Source organism: Canis lupus, chromosome 25 (assembly GCF_011100685.1).
Source record: "Canis lupus familiaris isolate Mischka breed German Shepherd chromosome 25, alternate assembly UU_Cfam_GSD_1.0, whole genome shotgun sequence".
NCBI classification, from domain to species: Eukaryota; Metazoa; Chordata; class Mammalia; order Carnivora; family Canidae; genus Canis; species Canis lupus.
Window position 1 is genome coordinate 40340832 of NC_049246.1, and position 19865 is coordinate 40360696.

The 19865-nt window shown below is 38.3% G+C and overlaps 1 protein-coding gene across 1 annotated transcript; it reads right to left on the reverse strand.

The window, feature by feature from the left end:
* Positions 1–6336: 6336 nt before the first annotated feature.
* On the reverse strand, positions 6337–17737 carry TM4SF20 (transmembrane 4 L six family member 20). Its single transcript, XM_038574019.1, has 4 exons — positions 17540–17737; positions 11786–11851; positions 8361–8512; positions 6337–6662 (listed from the first exon to the last, which is right to left on the reverse strand). Exons 1-4 carry the CDS (start codon positions 17720–17722, stop codon positions 6374–6376), a joined length of 690 nt encoding a protein of 229 aa, XP_038429947.1. The 5' UTR covers positions 17723–17737; the 3' UTR covers positions 6337–6373.
* Positions 17738–19865: the final 2128 nt, after the last annotated feature.

Sequence of the window (19865 nt, forward strand, 5' to 3'; positions counted from 1 at the left end):
TGTTTGTCTGTCGAAAAATTTTATTTCCTCATATTGTGCTGTGAGCTATATTCCATATCATATTACCATTAATGGACCCTAGTCTTTCTGGCTCTGGAGGAGGTAACGCAATTAATGACTTGGCTGGTAGCAAGAACCTGCTGTGTTTCCTTTCCAATCTCCATCCTGGCAGCAGGAGGCGCTGGTAGCATTGCAGGTGGTTTTCTGAGTCCTAGTATCTATCAAGTGGTTCAGATGAAAACTTGAATTGTGTGTGCTTTTCGCATTTTAGTATTTAGCAGGGATACTAAATCTCATGAGCTTTAAGTGCACCCATGAACCAATTCCTGGGAGCCTTTAGCTCTCAGAATATTCCACTCTTACATTCAGAAACAGAATTTTAGTTAGATATAGTATTCGCCACACATCTTCGATATCTTTCTACCTAAGCTGTCAGTTTCAAGAAACACAGTTGAGAATTTCTCAGATAGAGGTAGATTTAATGTTTCTGTTCTTGCTTCTCCCCTAGCCTTCCAAAATAAAGTACTTGGAGAAGGGATTCTTCTCTTTGTTTCCTAGAGTTTATGAGGAGTTTGATGACAATTATTTATTTTTTGCCCATGAAAATCTTCTGGCTTTTATAACAGCCTAATGATATGATTATATTAAATCTAGCTATATACAGGAGATATATATATATACACACACATATATATATCAGGATAATTTCTGAGTGATCCTTCCAGTTGAATCCACAAAGATGATACAAACGATGGATAAAATTAGTACTACTTCTGGGCAGGCATGAAAAAGATTCTGCTAGGGCCAAAAATGAAATAAAAGCAGACATTCTAGGAGATAAGCAAATACAAAAGCTGTCTTTCTCCCTGTTAATTTTTACCAAACCCTGGAGAGCTTTCTCCCTCAGTGGCTGTACGGGGGCGGGAGCATACAGCCCCATGTCTTAGGCAAGGCAGGAGCTCTGACAGGAGATTCCTTTGTGAAGCTGGGACCTCAAGACTTTTCCCTCGGTGAACAGGTGGACAGGAAATCAACGTACCACCCAAAAGGGGATAATAGAGAAACATGTCTTTGCCTTGTCACAGACCTAAAAAATAGAAAAGCTTGAGTCTCTCAATCCAAAGCCAAGCTCTGTTATGCCAGCCTCCCTCGCCTGTAAATTATTCATCACAGTAACAAAGTAGTTTTGGACTTGAGAGGAACAAATTCATTCCTGCTCAGGATGGTCAGGAAATACTTGTAGATATTTGAGCTGAACCTTGAAATACATGTGTATATATGTATATATGTGTGTGTGTGTGTGTGTGTATGTATGTATATATGTGTGTACATATATATATACACACACACGTGTGTGTATGTGTGTGATTTCAAAAAGCAGAAAATGAAGAAAAGATTCCTGGGGCAGGGAACGGCAGGAGAAGAGTTTGCAGTGAGGGCCAGTAAAGAGGAATACAGTGCTCAACATAACAGGCCAGTATCATACAACTTAGTACAGAATTCTACTTAAAGATATTTTTTTTCCTACTTCTGAAAATACTGAAACATAGGTTATTTACAGTTTGAGGGATAATTTCATGAAAATACAGCTGTGAGAGCTTTCCTTCCTTCCTTGTATGAATGTCTGTTTTCTGGTGTCTTAATTATGTTTGACACTGAAATCAAGCTGAGAAAGATGGCATTTACCATAACTGCTGTTTACTTAAACAATGTGTTGTTGTATCAGTAAGTAGAAACTCGTGTGCGCACTGCACTGACTTTTCTATAGTGGTTATATAGCAGGTCGGCCACAAGCCCTGACCGTTAGGAACCGACAGGTTCATGGCGGTGGGGGAGGGGAGGTTTATTAAAGAATTAGAGGATTATAAAAATGATTTTATTGTGAGCTATAGGCTGAAGGGTAAGGACAGGAGAGGGTTTCAGGTGATGGATACAGCAAAAAAATGAAAGTGTAAAGATTCCAAAATGCGATTGCACATGGGGATGGAAGTGAAAAAAGATCAGTGAGCTTTATAAATGACTAAATGTGGACTGTGTGTATGTGTACATACATGCATTTGTAAGGTTAAGTACCAGAGCAGAGATGGCATTACCCTAAAAGATACTTAACCACAGGTGGCCCATAGGCTTTCAGCATTTGATCCATGGCAATAGTTTCCACAAGACTACAATAGCAAAGAAATAACTTCCCAGCCATTTCAGATGATTGTGCTACTACCAACCATCCTCTCTTCTGCCCTCTGAAATGAGAGGCATAGATCTCTGTCTCTTCATGACTCTGTGGAAAACTGGGGTCATCTTACCCACTTCCAAGGTGATGAGAAGATTGTGTGCACCATCACCAACCCTTGTATTGTTCAGTCAAGTCCGGTGAGCCATCATGTTCGTTTCATTCGCGTTTTAATTTTATGACTATTAGCAGTGTGGCATTCATTCAGTAAGCACTGACTCTCACTAAAATCTGAGTACAAACGACGAGATTCGTTGATTCATTCAACACAGTATTTATAATTGCCCTACTTTGTATCAGGCACTGTACTTGGCACCGAATATACTGGGAGTGAATAAAAGAAACATGCCTGGATGCATGGAGCTTATGGTCTTATGGAAGGAGAGTGAAATTTAAGAAACAAGCACAAATAAAAGTACTTGTTGCCATTGTGATGATTACTACCCATTGTGATGAGTGCTATCAATGGCTGAATGCTAAAGGAGAGAGTAAAGGGAAATCTTCATTAGGTGGCTAGGGAAGGCCCCTCAGAAAAACCTGATGGTTGTGCTGAAGGATGAAGAGGACTTCGCCAGAGAGTAGATGAGTGGGGGCTGGGGACTGGGCAGAGGAGAGACCTTGCTAAGCACCGGAAGCAACAAAGAAGTTCCTCAAAAAGTTAAATATAGAGCTACCTTATGACCCAGCAATTGCACTACTAGGTATTTATCCAAAGGATACAAAATAGTGATTTGAAGGAGCACCTGGACCCCAGTGTGTATAGTAGCAATGTCCACAATAGCCAAAATATGGTAAGACCCCAGTTGTCCATCGACTGATGAATGGACAAAGAAGATGTGTATATATAGAGACAGGTACAATGGAATACTAGTCTGTACTCTGAAAACTAGAGAACACAAACGAAAAAAAATCGAGGAAGACACAAAAAAATGGAAGAACATTATGTACTCATGATTGGAAGAAAAATAATATTAAATATCTACACTACCCAAAGCAATCTACACATTCAATGCAATCCCTATCAAAATAACACCAGCACTTTTCATAGCACTAGAACAAACCTAAAATTTTATGGAACCAAACAGCCACAGTAATGTTGGAAAAGAAAACCAAAGCTGGAGGCATCACAATTCCAGACTTCAAAGATATATTACAAAACTGTGATCATCAAGACAGTGTGGTACTGGCACAAAAACACAGATAAATGGAACAGAACAGAGAAACCAGAAATGGACCCTCAACTCTATGGTCAACTCATCTTCGACAAAGCAGGAAAGACTATCCAATGGAAAAAAGTCTCTTTAAGAAATGATTTTGGGAAAATTGGGCAGCAACATGCAAGAGAATTAAACTGGACTACTTTCTTATAGCATACACAAAAATAAACTCAAAACAGTTAAAAGACCTAAATGTGAGGCAGGAATCCATCAAAAACCCTAGAGGAGGACACAGGCAGCAACCTCTTTGACCTCAGCCACAGCAACTTCTTACTCAACATCTCCAGATGCAGGAGAAACAAAGGCAAAAATGAACTATTGGGACTTCATCAGGATAAAAAATTTCTGCACAGCAAAGGAAACCAACAACAAGACTAAATGGCAACCAACAGAATGGGAGAAGATATTTGCAAATGAACATTGGCTAACAGTCTAGTATCCAGAATCTATAAAGAACTTACTAAACCTAACATCCAAAAAATAAAAAATTCAGTTAAGACAGAAGACATAGACGTTTCTCCAAAGACGACATACAAGTGGCCAACAGACACATGAAAAAATGCTCAAGATCGCTCATTGTCAGGGAAATACAAATCAAAACCACAATGAGATGCCACCTTACACTGGTCAGAATGGCTAAAATTAGCAACTCAAGAAATAACAGTTGTTGGCAAGGATGAGGAGAAGGGAACTCTCTTACACTGTTGGTGGCAGTGCAAACTGGTGCAGCCCCTCTGGAAAACTATGAAACTCCCTCACAAAGTTAAAAATAGAGATGGCCTACAACCCAGCAATTGCAGTACTAGATATTCACTCAAAGGGAATAAAAATGCTGATTCAAAGGGGGCAGATGCACCCCGATGTTTATTGCAGCATTATCTACAATAGTCAAGGTATAGAAAGAGCCCAAATGTCCATCAACTGATGATGGATAAAGATGTGGGATATATATCCAATGGAATATTAGATATCAAAAAGGTGGAAATCTTGCCATTTGCAACAATGTGGATGGAACCAGAGCATATTACACTAAATGAAATAAGTCAGAGAAAGACAAATGCCATAGGATTTTGCTCCTGGAATTTAAGAAACAAAACATGAACATAGGAGAAGGGAAGGGAAAAAAGATAAAAACAGGGATGCAAACTATAAGAGGTTCTTAATTATAGGGAACAAACAGGGTTGCTGGAGGGGAGGTGGGTGGGGGGATGGGGTAACTGGGTGATGGGCATTAAGGAGGGAACTTGATGTGATGAGTACTGGGTGTTATATGCAATTGATCACCAAATTCTACGTCTGAAACTAATACACTTTGTTAACTAGAATTTAAATAAAATCTAAAAAAATGTTAATAAATGGATGAGAAGGACATAGTTCTTGTTCTCTTACATTTTCCCATGGTAGTGGACACACAAACATTTATGTTACATTGTGACAGGTGTGATAACAGTGGTTTTGGTAAGTGCTAACTTAGTTTGTTGGAATCCTGCACCCTGGGGAGGCTTTCTCAAGTAGGAGACCGTTAAGCTAGACCTTAAGCAAGACCTCAAGGATAAACAGGCCTATAAAGGAGTATAGGGAGTAGGTCTTTATACAGCAAGTAGATTCAGAAAAAAAAAATTCCTGCGTGTTCTTGATGTTACTAATTTGGGGGGGCAACTATAATATAAGTATTGAAAATTATTTCTAGAACCTTAAGCCCAGTAAACATAAATAATCGAAATAAAATACAGGAATGGTCACATTCAGAAAATTGGATTTTCAGTTTTGTCTGTTTTATAACATTTTAATATGGTAAATGCACGGTTTTGTTATCTTTTAAAGATTGCATATATAGAAAGCAGCTTTTGAAAGACTTTTTTTTCTAAGCATTTATCTTTTTTTAATTGTGAAGGAATGCAAACGGGAAAATTTAGAAGAGTGTAGTGGATTGCCATGTACCTGTCACCTAAATTTAACAGTATTTTCCCATTGCTTCATATTTTTGGCTAAAGTACTTTAAAAACATGACATTTCCCCCTAAACATATACACATTTCTTTCAAATTAAGAACATTTTCCTGCATAACCATGAAATTATTGTCAGGACTAAAAATGCTAGCAATAATTGACATCACCTAAACCAATCCTTTTTTTTTTTTTTTCTTTTTTTTTAGTCTATTTTAAGCAGGCTTTATGCCCAACATGGGGCTTGAATTCATGACCCCAAGATCAAGAGTCATATGCTCCACTGACTAAGCCAGACAGGTGTCCCCCTAAAGCACTCCTTGTACAGGTCTCCCCAGTTCTGTCTACAGAACACACATTTCATTGAACCCTGTCTCTTTATTTATAGTTCCCACAGCCCATCCCACTTTCTATTTTTCCTATATATTTTCTTGCTGAAAATAGGGCTATTGTCTATCTACCACCCTACCGTTTGGATTTGTCTGAGTAAATCCTCTTACCTGGATTGCCTGTAAGCTGGAAACCAGGTCTAAAAACATTCAGGTCATCTGTTTGTTCTTTTTTTTTTTTTTTTTTTTAAGTGTAAAGAAATACAGTAAAAAAAAAAAAAAAAGTCCCATATTTTCACTTCCAGGATATCTTCTGTTCCTTTCTGTCCTCCCTCCATTCCTCCCCATCTTCCTTTTCCTTCACCCACCCCCCCCTTCTCCTTCCACACACAAGAAAATAGAATTTAAAAATGTGACTAGGACAGAAATACGGAAAGATCTAAAACAAATTGAAAACTTCCCTCCACCGTTCCTCAAAGCCAACCATGGATGATTGTTTTTACTTTATACATAAAAGTAAAAGTAACTTGGCCTAAATGACTCCTACAGTTTTCTAGACTGTTTTCCATTTTTGAACTTCTAAAGGAGTGTCTTTTAAGTGCATTTCTCAAAGATTCAAACTGCTAATATTTCCATTTTATTACCATTAAATTATACAATTCTATTTCTCCTCTTGGTGACTCCACAGAGACAGCCAAGGAAACCAATGACGATCTGACTGAACCCAACCAGGAGCTCAAGAATCCCGACAAGTAGTAGGCCTAAAAACACTGTTAAATGGATCGTCCGGTGTTTGTTTTCTTTAGAATTGAAGTGTAAGCTGTGTTCTCTCCAGCCACTGGGCATGATGCTGTTCACGGTGAGATTAGTGTAATCAGTAGGAGCTATGCAAGACTCCTTGTAGAACCACTGAAGATTGAAGAACTCTGGATGAGTGTCACTGAAATGAAAGAAATGATAGATTTTCAGGAATATCACTTACCATGAAAAGAATGCATCATCATGCCCAGAAAAGGGCAAGTATAATAAAACAGCAAGTGCTTCAAAATACTGGGCCCAGAAACGATAGCTAAGATCAGGATTTCAGATCCTGTGTCCATGGACTCTGATAGTTATGAAACGAGTATATCTCCTATCATTCAACCAGCATTTCTGTAGTACCTACTCTTAGGTTGAGCTATACAAAATTTTCTATGTCAGAAATGGCTGAATATTATTAATCTCCTATGACTCTAATTATGCAGGAGTTCTACTTTGCTAAAGACATGAGCATTAAGGAGTCCCTCCCCCTTCACAGGGCTCAATTCTTAGTACAAAATCGCAGTGTTGCATCTGTAAACCAGCTATACAACTTTTACTGGCAAAAGTCACGCTAAAAATGTCTGGTTAAAGGGATTTGTACCCATTATAACAAGGTATGGAAAACCAGAGACTTCTAGCTCTAACACGATCTATCCTAAGATGATTTTTTTTTTTTCTCAGTTTACTACAGAGTAAGGCTAAGTGTTCTTAGAGAGTTTGCATTTCTGGATAGCCACAACTGACATTTATCCTGGGAAGACAACAGTATTTTCAGCACATGGAATAGGAGTATGCTTTTTGCAGTTTTCAGCAAACATAGGATCAGTCTTGTAACTGTTTCTGTGACTGTGTCTCCCCAACTAGAGTGGCTCTTACCTCCAGAGCTTAGCCTGGTGCCTGGTGAGTTATTCTCTCCTAAGGGCTGACTGTGTGTAGCATCTGTGCTTGAAATCTCTTATTTTAAACTTTAAATCTACTGGGAAAGGGAATTTTTAAAAAAAAATTTTTTGACTCACAGCAACTACAGTATGCAAATTTTGAGAGATTTTTCTTTTTTAAGATAGCAAGATAAAAAGAAAGGGATTTTTTTTTCATGTAATTACAAAAGTGAATTCTGGTTATTTTCCAAACTGTGCAATTATATAGATAACTGAGAATTAGATTGTTCTTTTCTTCCAGTTTTACAGATAGTGCCTGGAATTCCAGCACAGAACCATCTTACAAGACCGAAATAAGCCATTTACAAGTAACTCCTCAGTATTGTCACTATACAAGTTAAACTGGGTTCATTCCTATGCCCACAGTATATTTATAGTACATCTACATGAATCCATTGACTGTGTTTGTTTCTTTTAGGACTTATAGGTAAGGCCCTGTATTTTATGTATTGTGTCTTTATTCAATTTTTTAAGTTATAAAGATAACATTTGCTTAGGACTTAGAGGTTGGGTTAGTTCAGAAGTGTAGAAAGCCAGTGCTCCCTTCACTTCCCCAGGACATCCTCCACTGCCATTCCCCAAGTCTCTGCTGTATATTTCTAGAAATTTTTTTAGACACATACATCCATGCAGCCACAGATTTTTTAAAGACAAGGGTAAGGCAGCTGAGTCAACTACTTCTTTTAGATAAGACTCCACCCCCACCCCAAACCATTCTGAATGTAGTGTTTCCTCCATTTCCATGAGATTGTCCAATTGGGGTGAACATGCTTAAATCCCTAATAATCTGTGTTCCAGTCATTCCATCAAAGAACAACATGGCACCAGGTTAGCACCACACTATTTTCATCAAACTAGCTGCAGCACATGAGACAATCTGTGAAAATCAGGATACTCACCTTAAGTTACTGAATGAAAATTCACAATTGGAAGTGCTGTTCCCTTCAGAGTTACAAATGAGGGGACCTTCTATGAGAGCGTGAATAGACACCAATATGCAATACACAGCACCGATGATCGTGATTACATTCAGAAGTGATGACAGAAGCATCTGGAAAGTAAAGGAGGAGCATTGGCACATGTTCTTATGTGTCCCTGGTCTGTTTCAAGAGTCAGCAGCACATGAAAGGCTCCTGATCAACTGCTGCTGGTCTCCAGGCCCTGCAGTCCTAAGTCTTAAGATCTCTGTTTGATCAAGTCTGAATTATCAAAGAACAAGGAAGGCCAAGTCTCTGCCATTTGATTAGGCTCTCTCAAAGATTGTTGGGCTTGCCACTGTCTCCGGAAAATCTACACCTTTATATATCTGAGCCCTGTCCTTTTCAAGGGACCACTGACATCTGGTATCTCCTCCCCATTCTGTGTACTTCCTACTAAACAGAACCTGGATTAGATCTTAACTCCCCATATTTTGGCGTCTGGTCTCCTGACTCCCCAAGTCTTTCATCCAGATTTGGCCCTGATGCTGTGAATGGCTAGTGATCCACATTCTGCAGGGATCAATCAATGGTGTGTTAAGCACAGAGTTTCTCTACCTCAGCACCGCTGACATGGGGCATTTTGTTGGGCCTTTCCGTATATTCTGGGTTGTTTGGTAGCATCCCTGGTCTCTACCCACTAGAGACCAGTAGCAGTCCGTCCACCCTTCCAAATTGTTGATAACCAAAAGTGTCCTGGACACTGCCTAAATGTCCCTCTAGAGAGCAGGACTTGCCCCCAGTGGAGAACCATATTGTGTTAGGGAGAAAGATTGTAAACCTTCAAGCATCTTTTCATTTCATGAATGAGAGTCAGAAAAAGCAGAAAAAAGCACGGATTGTGCTAATAGGAAACGTTATGGCCCAAATGAAAGCTGGTATACGTGTATGCTTTCCAAAAAAGCTCTATGTTGTTTCAGTGAAGTTGTTCATCAATGATAATTAAGAATTAAAATTATGCCAAAATGAAGGAATACTTTTCCCTTGATATGCTAATACTGCCACTCCCAGAGGGTTTAGGAGACCCACCTTTAATAAATAGGCAAAATGAATGGCTACCTCATGTACCTTTTATATGTTGTAGGATATTGGGCTTTACATATATTACCTTACTTAACTTTTTCAATAGCCCCAAGAGATAGATACTATGATTCTGACTTTATGGATGAGAAAAATATAATTCAGGAAGGCTGGCAAATGTGTCCAAATCTCACAGCCTGGAAATGCTAGTGCTCAGGTTTTAATCACTACAGCAGAATACTTCCAGCTAAAAGCACAGAATGATGGATTTGGAGTTGAGTTCAAATCCACATTCTTCCACAATACTTGTGGTCTGTGCAAGTTACTTAATTTGCTCGTCAAGAAGTGCACTATTTATTTTTTGGCCATTTATTGTTTCTAACATCTTATCACCACAGGATGGCCCGGCTGTAGGATGTGATTCTGGGGATCTGAATTCCCCTGAGTGGGGGTTCATGTAAATGATTCAGCAAAACCAAAGCATTTGGAAACAAACATCAAGAATTGGACAAAGGGAAGGAGCAAGGAACAGTTAAAGTGTGGGAAATAGTTGGAACAGTTAATACAGGAGAAAAGCATTGGTGACCCCATCTCCCACCCCTTTACTTTATCAGCCTTTGTCGCCTTTATGATGCTTTGGTCTTTTCTAGACTTGGAAGATACATGGTATGACTTAAATACCAGTCTTCCCATGACTATCACAAAGTGAGAAAAGTGTCTACGGACACTTTATTGCATCTAATCAATATAAACTGGAAATTGAAATTAAATAGCCAGCACCATTATTATTAATATAGCATGAGCATTATTATATAGCGACCCTGCCACTCCAGAGTTCCTGTCGCTCCTTGGCACATAATAATCTGTAATGTTGCTGAAGCATGAATTCCAATGATTTTCAAGGTTGGTAGGGGGGTAAAACCTGCTGAGTTAAGCCCAACACCTGCATGAAAAAGTATCTTGGTTTTTCTCTACTTACTGTCCTCCAAAGACAAAAAACATAAGCAATCATTAAAAAGATGACATCATTTAATGGATATGTAGGGGGAGAAGATTCTTAATGGAAATTTGATTTGAGACAAAAATCTATAGAAGTGTTCTGATATTTCAGAGTTCAGGGACTTAGACATATCTCAAGATATCTTTCTCAAGAATGTAAGTACAATACAGAGGTAATACAAAGCCAAACTACAAATTATAATTTAAAAAGAAAAGTGCCAGAGGGGAGAAACAAAACTAATATTTAATGAATATCTATGGTGTATCAGGAACAAAGATGGACTATAAACAATTAGCAAAGTAATTATAATCCTAGATAAATATCAAGTGTCAGAAAATGGTAATTTTTAAAAATATAAATATGTAATACAGATATAAATATGTACACTTTTAAACACTGGTTCTCGTTAGAATCATCTAGGGTGCTTTTGAAAAATGCCGAGTCTCTGGGGGCCACCAGGCATTGATGTTTTTAAGATCATTCTGGATGATTCTAATGTTCTCATAAGGCTGAGCACCACTGCTTTAAAACCTTAAGCTCAGCCAGGATATTTACTATGACTGCTTGTTTATTAATCTACCCCCTTCTTTAGAGAATATGAAAGTCCTCAGCATTACTTAATAACAATGGTTATGGCAAAAATAGTGTAAAGATTGTGAATTTTGGAGTCCAATGGAGTTGGATAAAAATTCACCTACTTACTAGCTATGCTACCATGGCAAATTATTTATTTTCTCTGAGGATCAATTTCTCAGTCAATGAAACATAACCATTGCTCTTTTCACTGGATAAGGACAATTATTCTGATCCTAGCAAACCAATCTCATAGACCTGAAGACACACTTTCCAAAGTCGTTTATACGCACCACAAAAATAACAAGTATTTGAGAATTAAGAAATTGTTTACAACCCTGGATGTGACTTACAAATCTCCTTTCTTTGAAAACCTTTCAGTTAGTGGAACTGAGGATTGAGGAAAGATCTGAAGACTGATTCCAAAGCTAAGTTTTTATAGAAAGGAAGAAAGGAAAGAAAAGAAGAAAGAAAGAAAGAAAGAAAGAAGAAAGAAAGAAAGAAAGAAAGAAAGAAAGAAAGAAAGAAAGAAAGAAAGAAAGAAAGAAAGAAAGAAAGAAGAAAGAAAGAAAGAAAAAAGGACAGACAGATTTCACACTTTCCACATTATCACATAATCATTGTAGATTGCATGTTCCTAAGACTGTGGTCTGCCACTGGCTGGGCAAATACTGATGACTCGAGAAGCTTTGCTGACACATCAGTGATTAACCGTTCCTGTGCCTTGGCTCCAGGCCCAGGGCACCATACTCACTCCAGTTCTGTTGTTGCAGCACGCTCTTTTTCTTGCTGCCAAGGACATTGTTGCTGCTGGAATGACCTGGAAATCACATTAACAGGAAAGATGGATATTATTACTTCTCATCAGATGAAAAGGCAGTCATCTCCACGTCCCACCAGTTGTGGGCAATAGGGCAATATCCCTTGATCTTGGGTACTTTGGGATCCCCATTTCAACCACAAAGATTAAAGGGGGGGAGTGCTGGGGAATTTCAGGATAACGATTTCTAACTCTTCCATCTACATTCTTACTTTACTCTCATCTTTAGAGAGACCTGGATTTTAAATGGATTAGAATGATTTATTTATTCATTATTTTGGAAGGGATATTTCTGAAAGGATTGTTTGCATCATCCAAAATTCCCCCTTTTTTAAAACCTTTTTTCTCGTTCTTCCTCTTCTTTTTTTTTTAAGTTACTATAATCTATGACCACTTCTCCAATTTCCCAAAAATTGTATAAATTAACCTGGCAAGCATCCACAAAGGAAATTATTTGGCTGGCAGCTGGAAACTAAAAATTCTGTCACCACCCTCTCCCAGTTCCCAACCTCCCTCTTACCCCCAGGGTCATCTTGCCAGCTACCAAGGTAGTGACTAGAGAATGACTTTGGGTTCCACATTCTCCTTTCTGCTGATGTACCCATGACAAGTCATGACCTCACTTTACACCGATGTTCAGGAATGCTGCATACAGTGCATTCTATGTCGAAGGAGATGCACATTGCTGAGGAAAACTATAAGAAATGATGCCGCATTATCTGGATTAGGTCTACATTTTCGGTAATATCTAGTCAGCAGCTATGACTAGGAATTCTTACTGGAAAAAGCTTTGTATCATCGAAGAGTGACATATAAATCATTTCCTTCCAGTGTAGAAAGTTTAGCTGTGAGGTTTTTCTGCTCTCTCAGCACAGCTGCTCTGAAACAGTTCTCTCTTTTTCCTTCCACTCTTGTTTTCTAAAGCTTTATTGACTTCTAACCACAGGCCAGGTACTGTTGCTGGTGTCCACCATGTTTCAGTTCATCCCAGCCTCGTAATCTCACAAGGTAGGTGCTAGTATTACTCCCAATTTACCACTGAAAACACTGAGACACAGCAAGTTTTGAGTCACTGGCCTAAGAAAGTGAATGAGTTGAGATCCAAAGCCAGTTATGTGGGTTCCAAAGCCCAGACTCTCAACCATGATTCCATACTGGCCAGTTCTGACAGCTCTCCTCTCTTCCTCCATAGAGTCTATTCATTCTCATCCTTGCCACCCTGCCACCACCACCACATGGTGCATCTCATCATCCTCTATTCTTTCCCTGATGCTTCTTTTCAAGCTCATACCCACCTTTGTTCTTTTAGAACAGGTCTAAGATTTACATCTTACGAGGCAGATTTCCTGACAAACTTCTCCCCACTCTGACCATATTCTGACTCCATGTCATTTTTGGAGAACACGGTCTTGTGATCAAGCTTTGCTTAAATATAGCCTTGAACACCAACACTCATAATTCAGGGGACACAGGTATGTAAGATGGCCCAGGCCATCCGGGTCATACCTGAGAGCCCAGAAGAAAAGGGAAGAGAAATTTTACTTCTTGAATAGGTGTCCACACTACACTCATGGACTAAGCTTCTTTTGTTGTACCCAGAAGCTATATTGTGTTCTGAACTTAAGGAACAAATAATTTAGAACAGAAATTGGCCTGCCATCTCTTTTTTAACACATAAAGTTTTATCAGAATGTAGCCGTGCCCCTTCACTTACATAGTGTGCATGGCTGCTTTGACACATCCATGGTATGGTTAAATAGTTGTGACAGAGTGCCTGGCTCACAAAGCTTAAAATACTATCTGGCTATTTATAAAAAAATTTTCCCAACCCCCGATTTAGAAACTTAATGAATCTGTTAAAGTTGGAACATTAAGTTACAACTCAAATGGTAAGTCATTCCATTGTCCTTATTGATATAAACTAAACTCTTTATTTCAGAGATGCTGGACATTTACTTTCGTAGTTCTTTTCCCTTGCAAAGGTGTTTTATAAGGTAGCAGTGGCTTATAGTATATGAAACTTCACCCAGTTGACTTTATGACATCTTTTTATTTAAGATTTTATTTGTTTATTTGAGAGAGAGGGAGAGAGAGAGAATGAGCTGGGGAGGAGGTGTGGAATGAGAAGTATAAGCAGACTCGCCACTAAGCAGGGAGCCTGACAGAGGGCTCAATCCCAGGACTCTGGGATCAGATCATGACCTGAGACAAAGGCAGATGCTTAACTGACTGAGCCACCCAGGTGCCCCGACTTCATTACATCCTAACACATCTTTGTTACGTCATTATGGGTAACTTGATAATCACTCTATTTCAACCATTTTGCCCATTCAAGGTTTTGGAAATTGGAGGGGCTCTTTATAAGATGGACAGTAAAATGTGATTTTATTTGTTTTCTAAATAATCTCTACACCCAGTGTGGGACTCAAACTCTCAACCCCAAGATCAAGAGTCAAACGTTCCACTGACTGAGATAGTCAAGCGCCCCTGGGCAATAAAATGTGAAAGTGTGTGTGTGTGTGTGTGTATGTGCGACTGAATTACAATAAATCATCCAGATAATCTCCTGTGAAAGTGAGTAATTAGGAGAATACTCTTTCTCTTCAATTCCTAAGCACATTTGAATGTATGAGTCTTTGTGAAATTAAATCTTAGTAGACTTTTGTTTTCATATAAAAGTAGTATTGTTCACTTTTTCTTATAGAAACCTGTACTTTTATCCAGCTTTAGAAGTGAGATTGTAAAATATGTTGTACTTTACAAAAATTTAAAAAAATTATAAAATACAATTTTACAAATGAAGTACAAGAAAGCTTTTAAATCATTAAAGCTCTGACAGAATGCAAACTTTGGGGATTTTTCTAAGTACTTGAACATGAGAATAACACACAAAGTCATAGCTCATCATAAATGTAAAAACTATATTTTGAAAATTCTTGTTATACATAATACCTTCTAATTTCTTCAACAATTTGTTCCCTGTTAAGACCTTAAGAATTGATAAATTATCATTATGTAATAAGTGTAGTGTACCCAATGAATAAGCATGATTAAGCTCAGACTTCCAGCTAATCTCTTTATAAAAATAAAATGGCCTTTATGTTTTTTAGAGAAAACATTTCAAGTCTTGTTTCTTAGTATCTGAAAAAAAATAACATGTATTGATTTTTCCACTTAGCAGACAATGATTGAAAATAATTACGTAACATCTACTCAGTCATGGTTTCAAAAGATAAAAAGGTTCATGTCTCTTTTCACTAAATCATAAAACCACAAAATGAATGTGTATTTTATGATGTAATCAATAATGAATTCCATAGATATTAATAGCTACTTCCTGCAAAATCTCCTATTTTTGAAGAAAATTTAAAATACCATAGCAATTTTAGAAAGATTTCAAGAACTATGACAAGAGTTCTATCACAGGCAGTGAATGCTTCCTAATTAAATTTTCTGTGTGTTTACAAGTACATGAAGAGGTCAGTATTTTGAATGATTCCCTTTGAAAATAATATTCTTCTACATTCTATATATAGCCGAGGATCATGAAGATGTATCTGTACTTTGAGCCCTTTTACCACCTACCAGTTTGCTTGCGAGCCTAGTCTAGAGTTTGAAACTCAGTCTATAAAATGCCTATTGAAATTTTTAAGGAGTTGTTTGCTGCCTTGATAATGCTCCACAGTACTGTGTAATAGAGGTCCCTCACGTGATTCTGGTCCTGCATTAATATTTATTGAGGATGATAAAGTAAATGCAGTCATAGGACAGGAAGTCCAGATTGTCTGGAACTTTTCACAGATTTATATCACCTTTATATGCTTCAGTTTTCCTAGTCACTTAAATTTATGGATTAGGTTATGGATTTCATCTTTCCCCTTTATCAACTGGGGACAGGTCTTCAGGATTATGGTGCTAAAGGTGGTGGAAAACAGAGCTTTGGGATCAGATAAATCTGGAATTGAGTTTCACACCTATTGTGTGCCTTGTTAACATTCTTAACCTTCTGTTTGCTGATCTGCTAAAATGCCAATGATTATCTGCTTAGATTATTAGATGAAACGAGATGTGTAAAGTATGAACCCAGTGGCTGACACTTAAGAGTACTCTCTGTGTACCCTTCTCTGTGTCTTCACTCCCTCCTCTTCCTCCTCTCCCTCCACCAACATAAAAGAATGTAGGTGTGTGCCATCACCACCTCAGTCCCTGTTAATGCTAGCAAGAAACTGTTTTTATTTATTTTTATTTTTTTAATAAATTTATTTTTCATTGGTGTTCAATCTGTCAACATACAGAATAACACCCAGTGCTCATCCTGTCAAGTGCCCCCCTCAGTGCCTGCCACCCAGTCACCCCCACCCCCCGCCCACCTCCCCTTCCACCACCCCTAGTTCGTTTCCCAGAGTTAGGAATCTTTCATGATCTGTCTCCCTTTCTGATATTTCCCACTTATTTTTCCTCCTTTCCCCTTTATTCCCTTTCACTATTTTTTATATTCCCCAAATGAATGAGACCATATAATGTTTGTCCTTCTCCTATTGACTTATTTCACTCAGCATAATACCCTCCAGTTCCATCCACATCGAAGCAAGTGGTGGGTGTTTAAGAATACCCACCTTCTTAATAAAGAAGAAGCAAGTGGTGGGTGTTTAAGAATACCCATCTTCTTAATAAAGAAGATGTGGTTTAAGAAGCTGTTTTTAATTGAGATGGGGTTTGTAGTAGAGCCAATTTATATTTAAAGTGACATGAGTTATCCTAAAAGGATTGTTTTAACTAAGGAACTTTTAGGGGCTTCATGGCAATTGCCATGGTTGGTTAGACTTGGACAGCTGTTCCTGGCTTCTGGTTCTAAGCAAAATTCAAGGAAGCTCATGCTATTTAAGTAGATAGAAGAGAGAAGCTTCTAGAAGGGTAGAAAGCAGACACAAAGATTGGCAATTGCATCATGGTTGGGTACTGTTAGTCACTTTCTCTCAGCCTGGAAGAGAACTCTCAGGGTTGCTTGAAGAAATAGCCCTCTACCTGAAGCAAGGTGAATAGATTGCTCACTCACGATGTTAAAGGGAAAGAAACCATCAACTTTTGGAGAATGCTTCCTAAAATGGCTTTTTGGTGTCAGAGTGGTCTCAAATCCAGTGTGCCAGCTGAAGCGCCAATTTTTATCTGAAGTTTAATATATAATAGACCCAAGAGTGTTTTCATAGAAGTCTGAGATAAGACCAGTGGTGGTAACTCATCATCACTGAAACACATACATACACACATCCAAACAAAAGCTCCTTTCCTGACATTAAGACTCCCGTTGGTAGCACTTCCCACTCCCATATTTCTGTGCATACTTAGAAACTAGTATTGGCAAAGGAAAGCTGAAGGAATGGATTCAAAACATCTTGAACACTAACTAGAAAGCTTAGAAGAGCAGAGTAACATGTGAAGAAATATGATAGGCAACAATCCAACCAACTTTTATCAGATTATTAATTATTTTTGCCCAAGCTCCCTAGTCTGTACCACAGTTTATTTAAATTGTCATTCTTCACTGATGCCAGCATAAATTAATACCACTCCACTGCCCCTGACAGTATCCTGAGCCAAGATATAGCCCACCGTAAAGCTGAAAGATGGTGTTTAGGAGTTTGGTAAAATAGGTCTTTCTCCAAATCAAGCCAAATAAATGTTACTCACCATTAGACCTGCTCCTATAATTCCTGGGAACCACCACTCAAAGCAAGAGATGGGGTTGTGAAAAAATTGGCCTTCATCCACAAAGTTGACAATGAGAGGGATTGCATTGAGAACTATTCCGAATAGAAGTAGAACCAGCAAGCTGAATCCATTGCAGGATGTCCATCCTTCACAGCAGGTCATGGTCACCCCCTGATTCAATTAGAAACTCAAAGTGGCTGTTTGTGTGGTGCCGTCTTGCCTTTTATCCTGACTGAGCCTTCTAGTTAAAGTTTAGAACTTATGAAAAATAATTGCGAGAAGTAGTTCAGAGTCCAGAAGGGCAGGGCATTATTAGAGAACTGTTACAGGAAGTAAAGGGATTTTTTTTGTAGTTCAATATATATACATATATATACGTTTTTATGAGCCATTTATAGTTTATACAACAATATCGCCATGATATACACAAAAATTTCCTGACAATGGTTATTAAAAACAGCTGCTCCCACCCACCCCCCCTTATGTCCACCCCAATGTTCAATCTACACTGACTTAATCCTGAAGTGTAATCCAGTAAGACTGAAGACAAAACACTTCAGGTCCAGGGTAAGATAATAAAATATCCAGAAGCCTCCTGGATCCTTGGATTGATTGACATCAATAAGAGAACCAATTTTTGATGTTATTAAAGAAACGTGTTCATCTCCAATGACAATTTCAAAGTCCTGCCAGCCACCCTATCCTCTCTGGTTATTCCGCTGCCATCAATTATTCTCTGTATCTCCATCACACTTTTATGTACATGAGCCTAATCATGTCATCATTTATGTAATTGCTGTTGTTGGCTTATCTCAATTTCCCATCAGGTGGGAACTGAAAGTTCGGGAACCCATGGTAAAACTTGCCCTTGTGAGCCTCGTAATAATGCAGATAAAGGTCACTCTGTATGGCTTCATGGGGGAAGGAAGGGCGGGAAAAATATCTGTAGTTTCTGTTAGATACATTTTTGCAAGAAAATAAAGAGGTGAAAATTTAAAAGAAAAGAGAAAAGAAAAAAAAAAGGGTGTTTCCTTAATACATTTTACTAATATACCTTATAAAAAGTAAAAACAAGAATATCTACTTTATATAAAGTATATTTTCCTGTTGTATTGATATTATTACCCTCCATGGAAGTTCCTTATTTTGAAAATGTCCAATAAGAAAATGAACTTATACAAAACAGAGAAAATATTTTTCTATGCTGCAGATGTTTTTGATTAGTCAAAATGTTAGGGTTTGGTTTCAGGCTGTATGCTCACACAAAATTCAGAATTTTTTTTATGTCATATTATTCCAGTCTTATAGATGAATGCATTTCAAGGTGACCCACCTAAGGCTAGAAGGAGTTTCTGTTAATATTTAAAGACTGACGGTATTCAAGTATGGAAACCAGAATGAAAGAGGAATAGGGCAAAGATGGAGAGGGAGATTATCACGACTTATTTTCTTTGAACCTTGAGCACTTATTTGATTATGCACAGTACATTCCTGGCCTGTGGTTTCATGATGTCTCCCTACTAGTTTGTGAGGGCCTCAAGAAAAGTTTTCACAGTTGGGATAGGCTTTTAAATACAGAGGTTCTCACTCATGCTAATTGGCCATCATAGATCACCAGGAGGGCTCTGCTTATGACAGTTACTGAAAGATTCAGGGAACACAAACCATTTCCTTCCCAGCTTTCATAATTGTGGAGACAGAGTAAAAAGATGTGGTGAGCCAAATACTGGGTCCTAACATTTCTTATCTAGAAAAGATCCACATCACTCCTTTTCACATTTTCTTGGCCCAGTGGTCACTCAGTTTTGCTTGAGTTCAAGTGAGTGAGAAATACAAACCAATAACCAATGTATGTCCAGAGGAGAGTCAAACATTAGGCCGCTCTAATGCGACCATGCCTTCCTTCTGCTTCTGAGTAATCCCCTTTCTAGCCCAGAGCGCAGATTCAGCAGATCCTGTTGGGAGTGATGAATGAATGGATGAGTGAATGCAGAAGTGGAGTCAGTGTCATCCATAAGCTCAGGGGTCATGGTCTTAGAGAGAGGTCTTCTATCATATGATTTGTATACTTCTGCATGGTTGAGGCACACCAACCTACGGAAGCAGGAGAGCACATTGCACATGTTCCACTGGGTGACCCTGAAACATTAGTTCCAGTTTGGAGTCCAAGCAGAAAATGACTCTTTGTACCAAACAGATTAAAAATACCCCATCCATCAAAAATAAAAATACAAGACAGGAAACAACAAATGTTGGAGAGGATGTGGAGAAAAGGGAACCGTCTTGCACTGTTGGTGGGAATGTG

Coding starts and splice junctions, on each gene's coding strand:
- TM4SF20 (XM_038574019.1), bottom strand. CDS start 17,722: ATGACCTGCTGTGAAGGATGGACATCCTGCAATGGATTCAGCTTGCTG. Junction 11,852..17,539: donor TTATAGGAGCAGGTCTAATG/GTGAGTAACATT, acceptor TGTGATTTCCAG/GTCATTCCAGCAGCAACAAT. Junction 8,513..11,785: donor GCTGCAACAACAGAACTGGA/GTGAGTATGGTG, acceptor TTTACTTTCCAG/ATGCTTCTGTCATCACTTCT.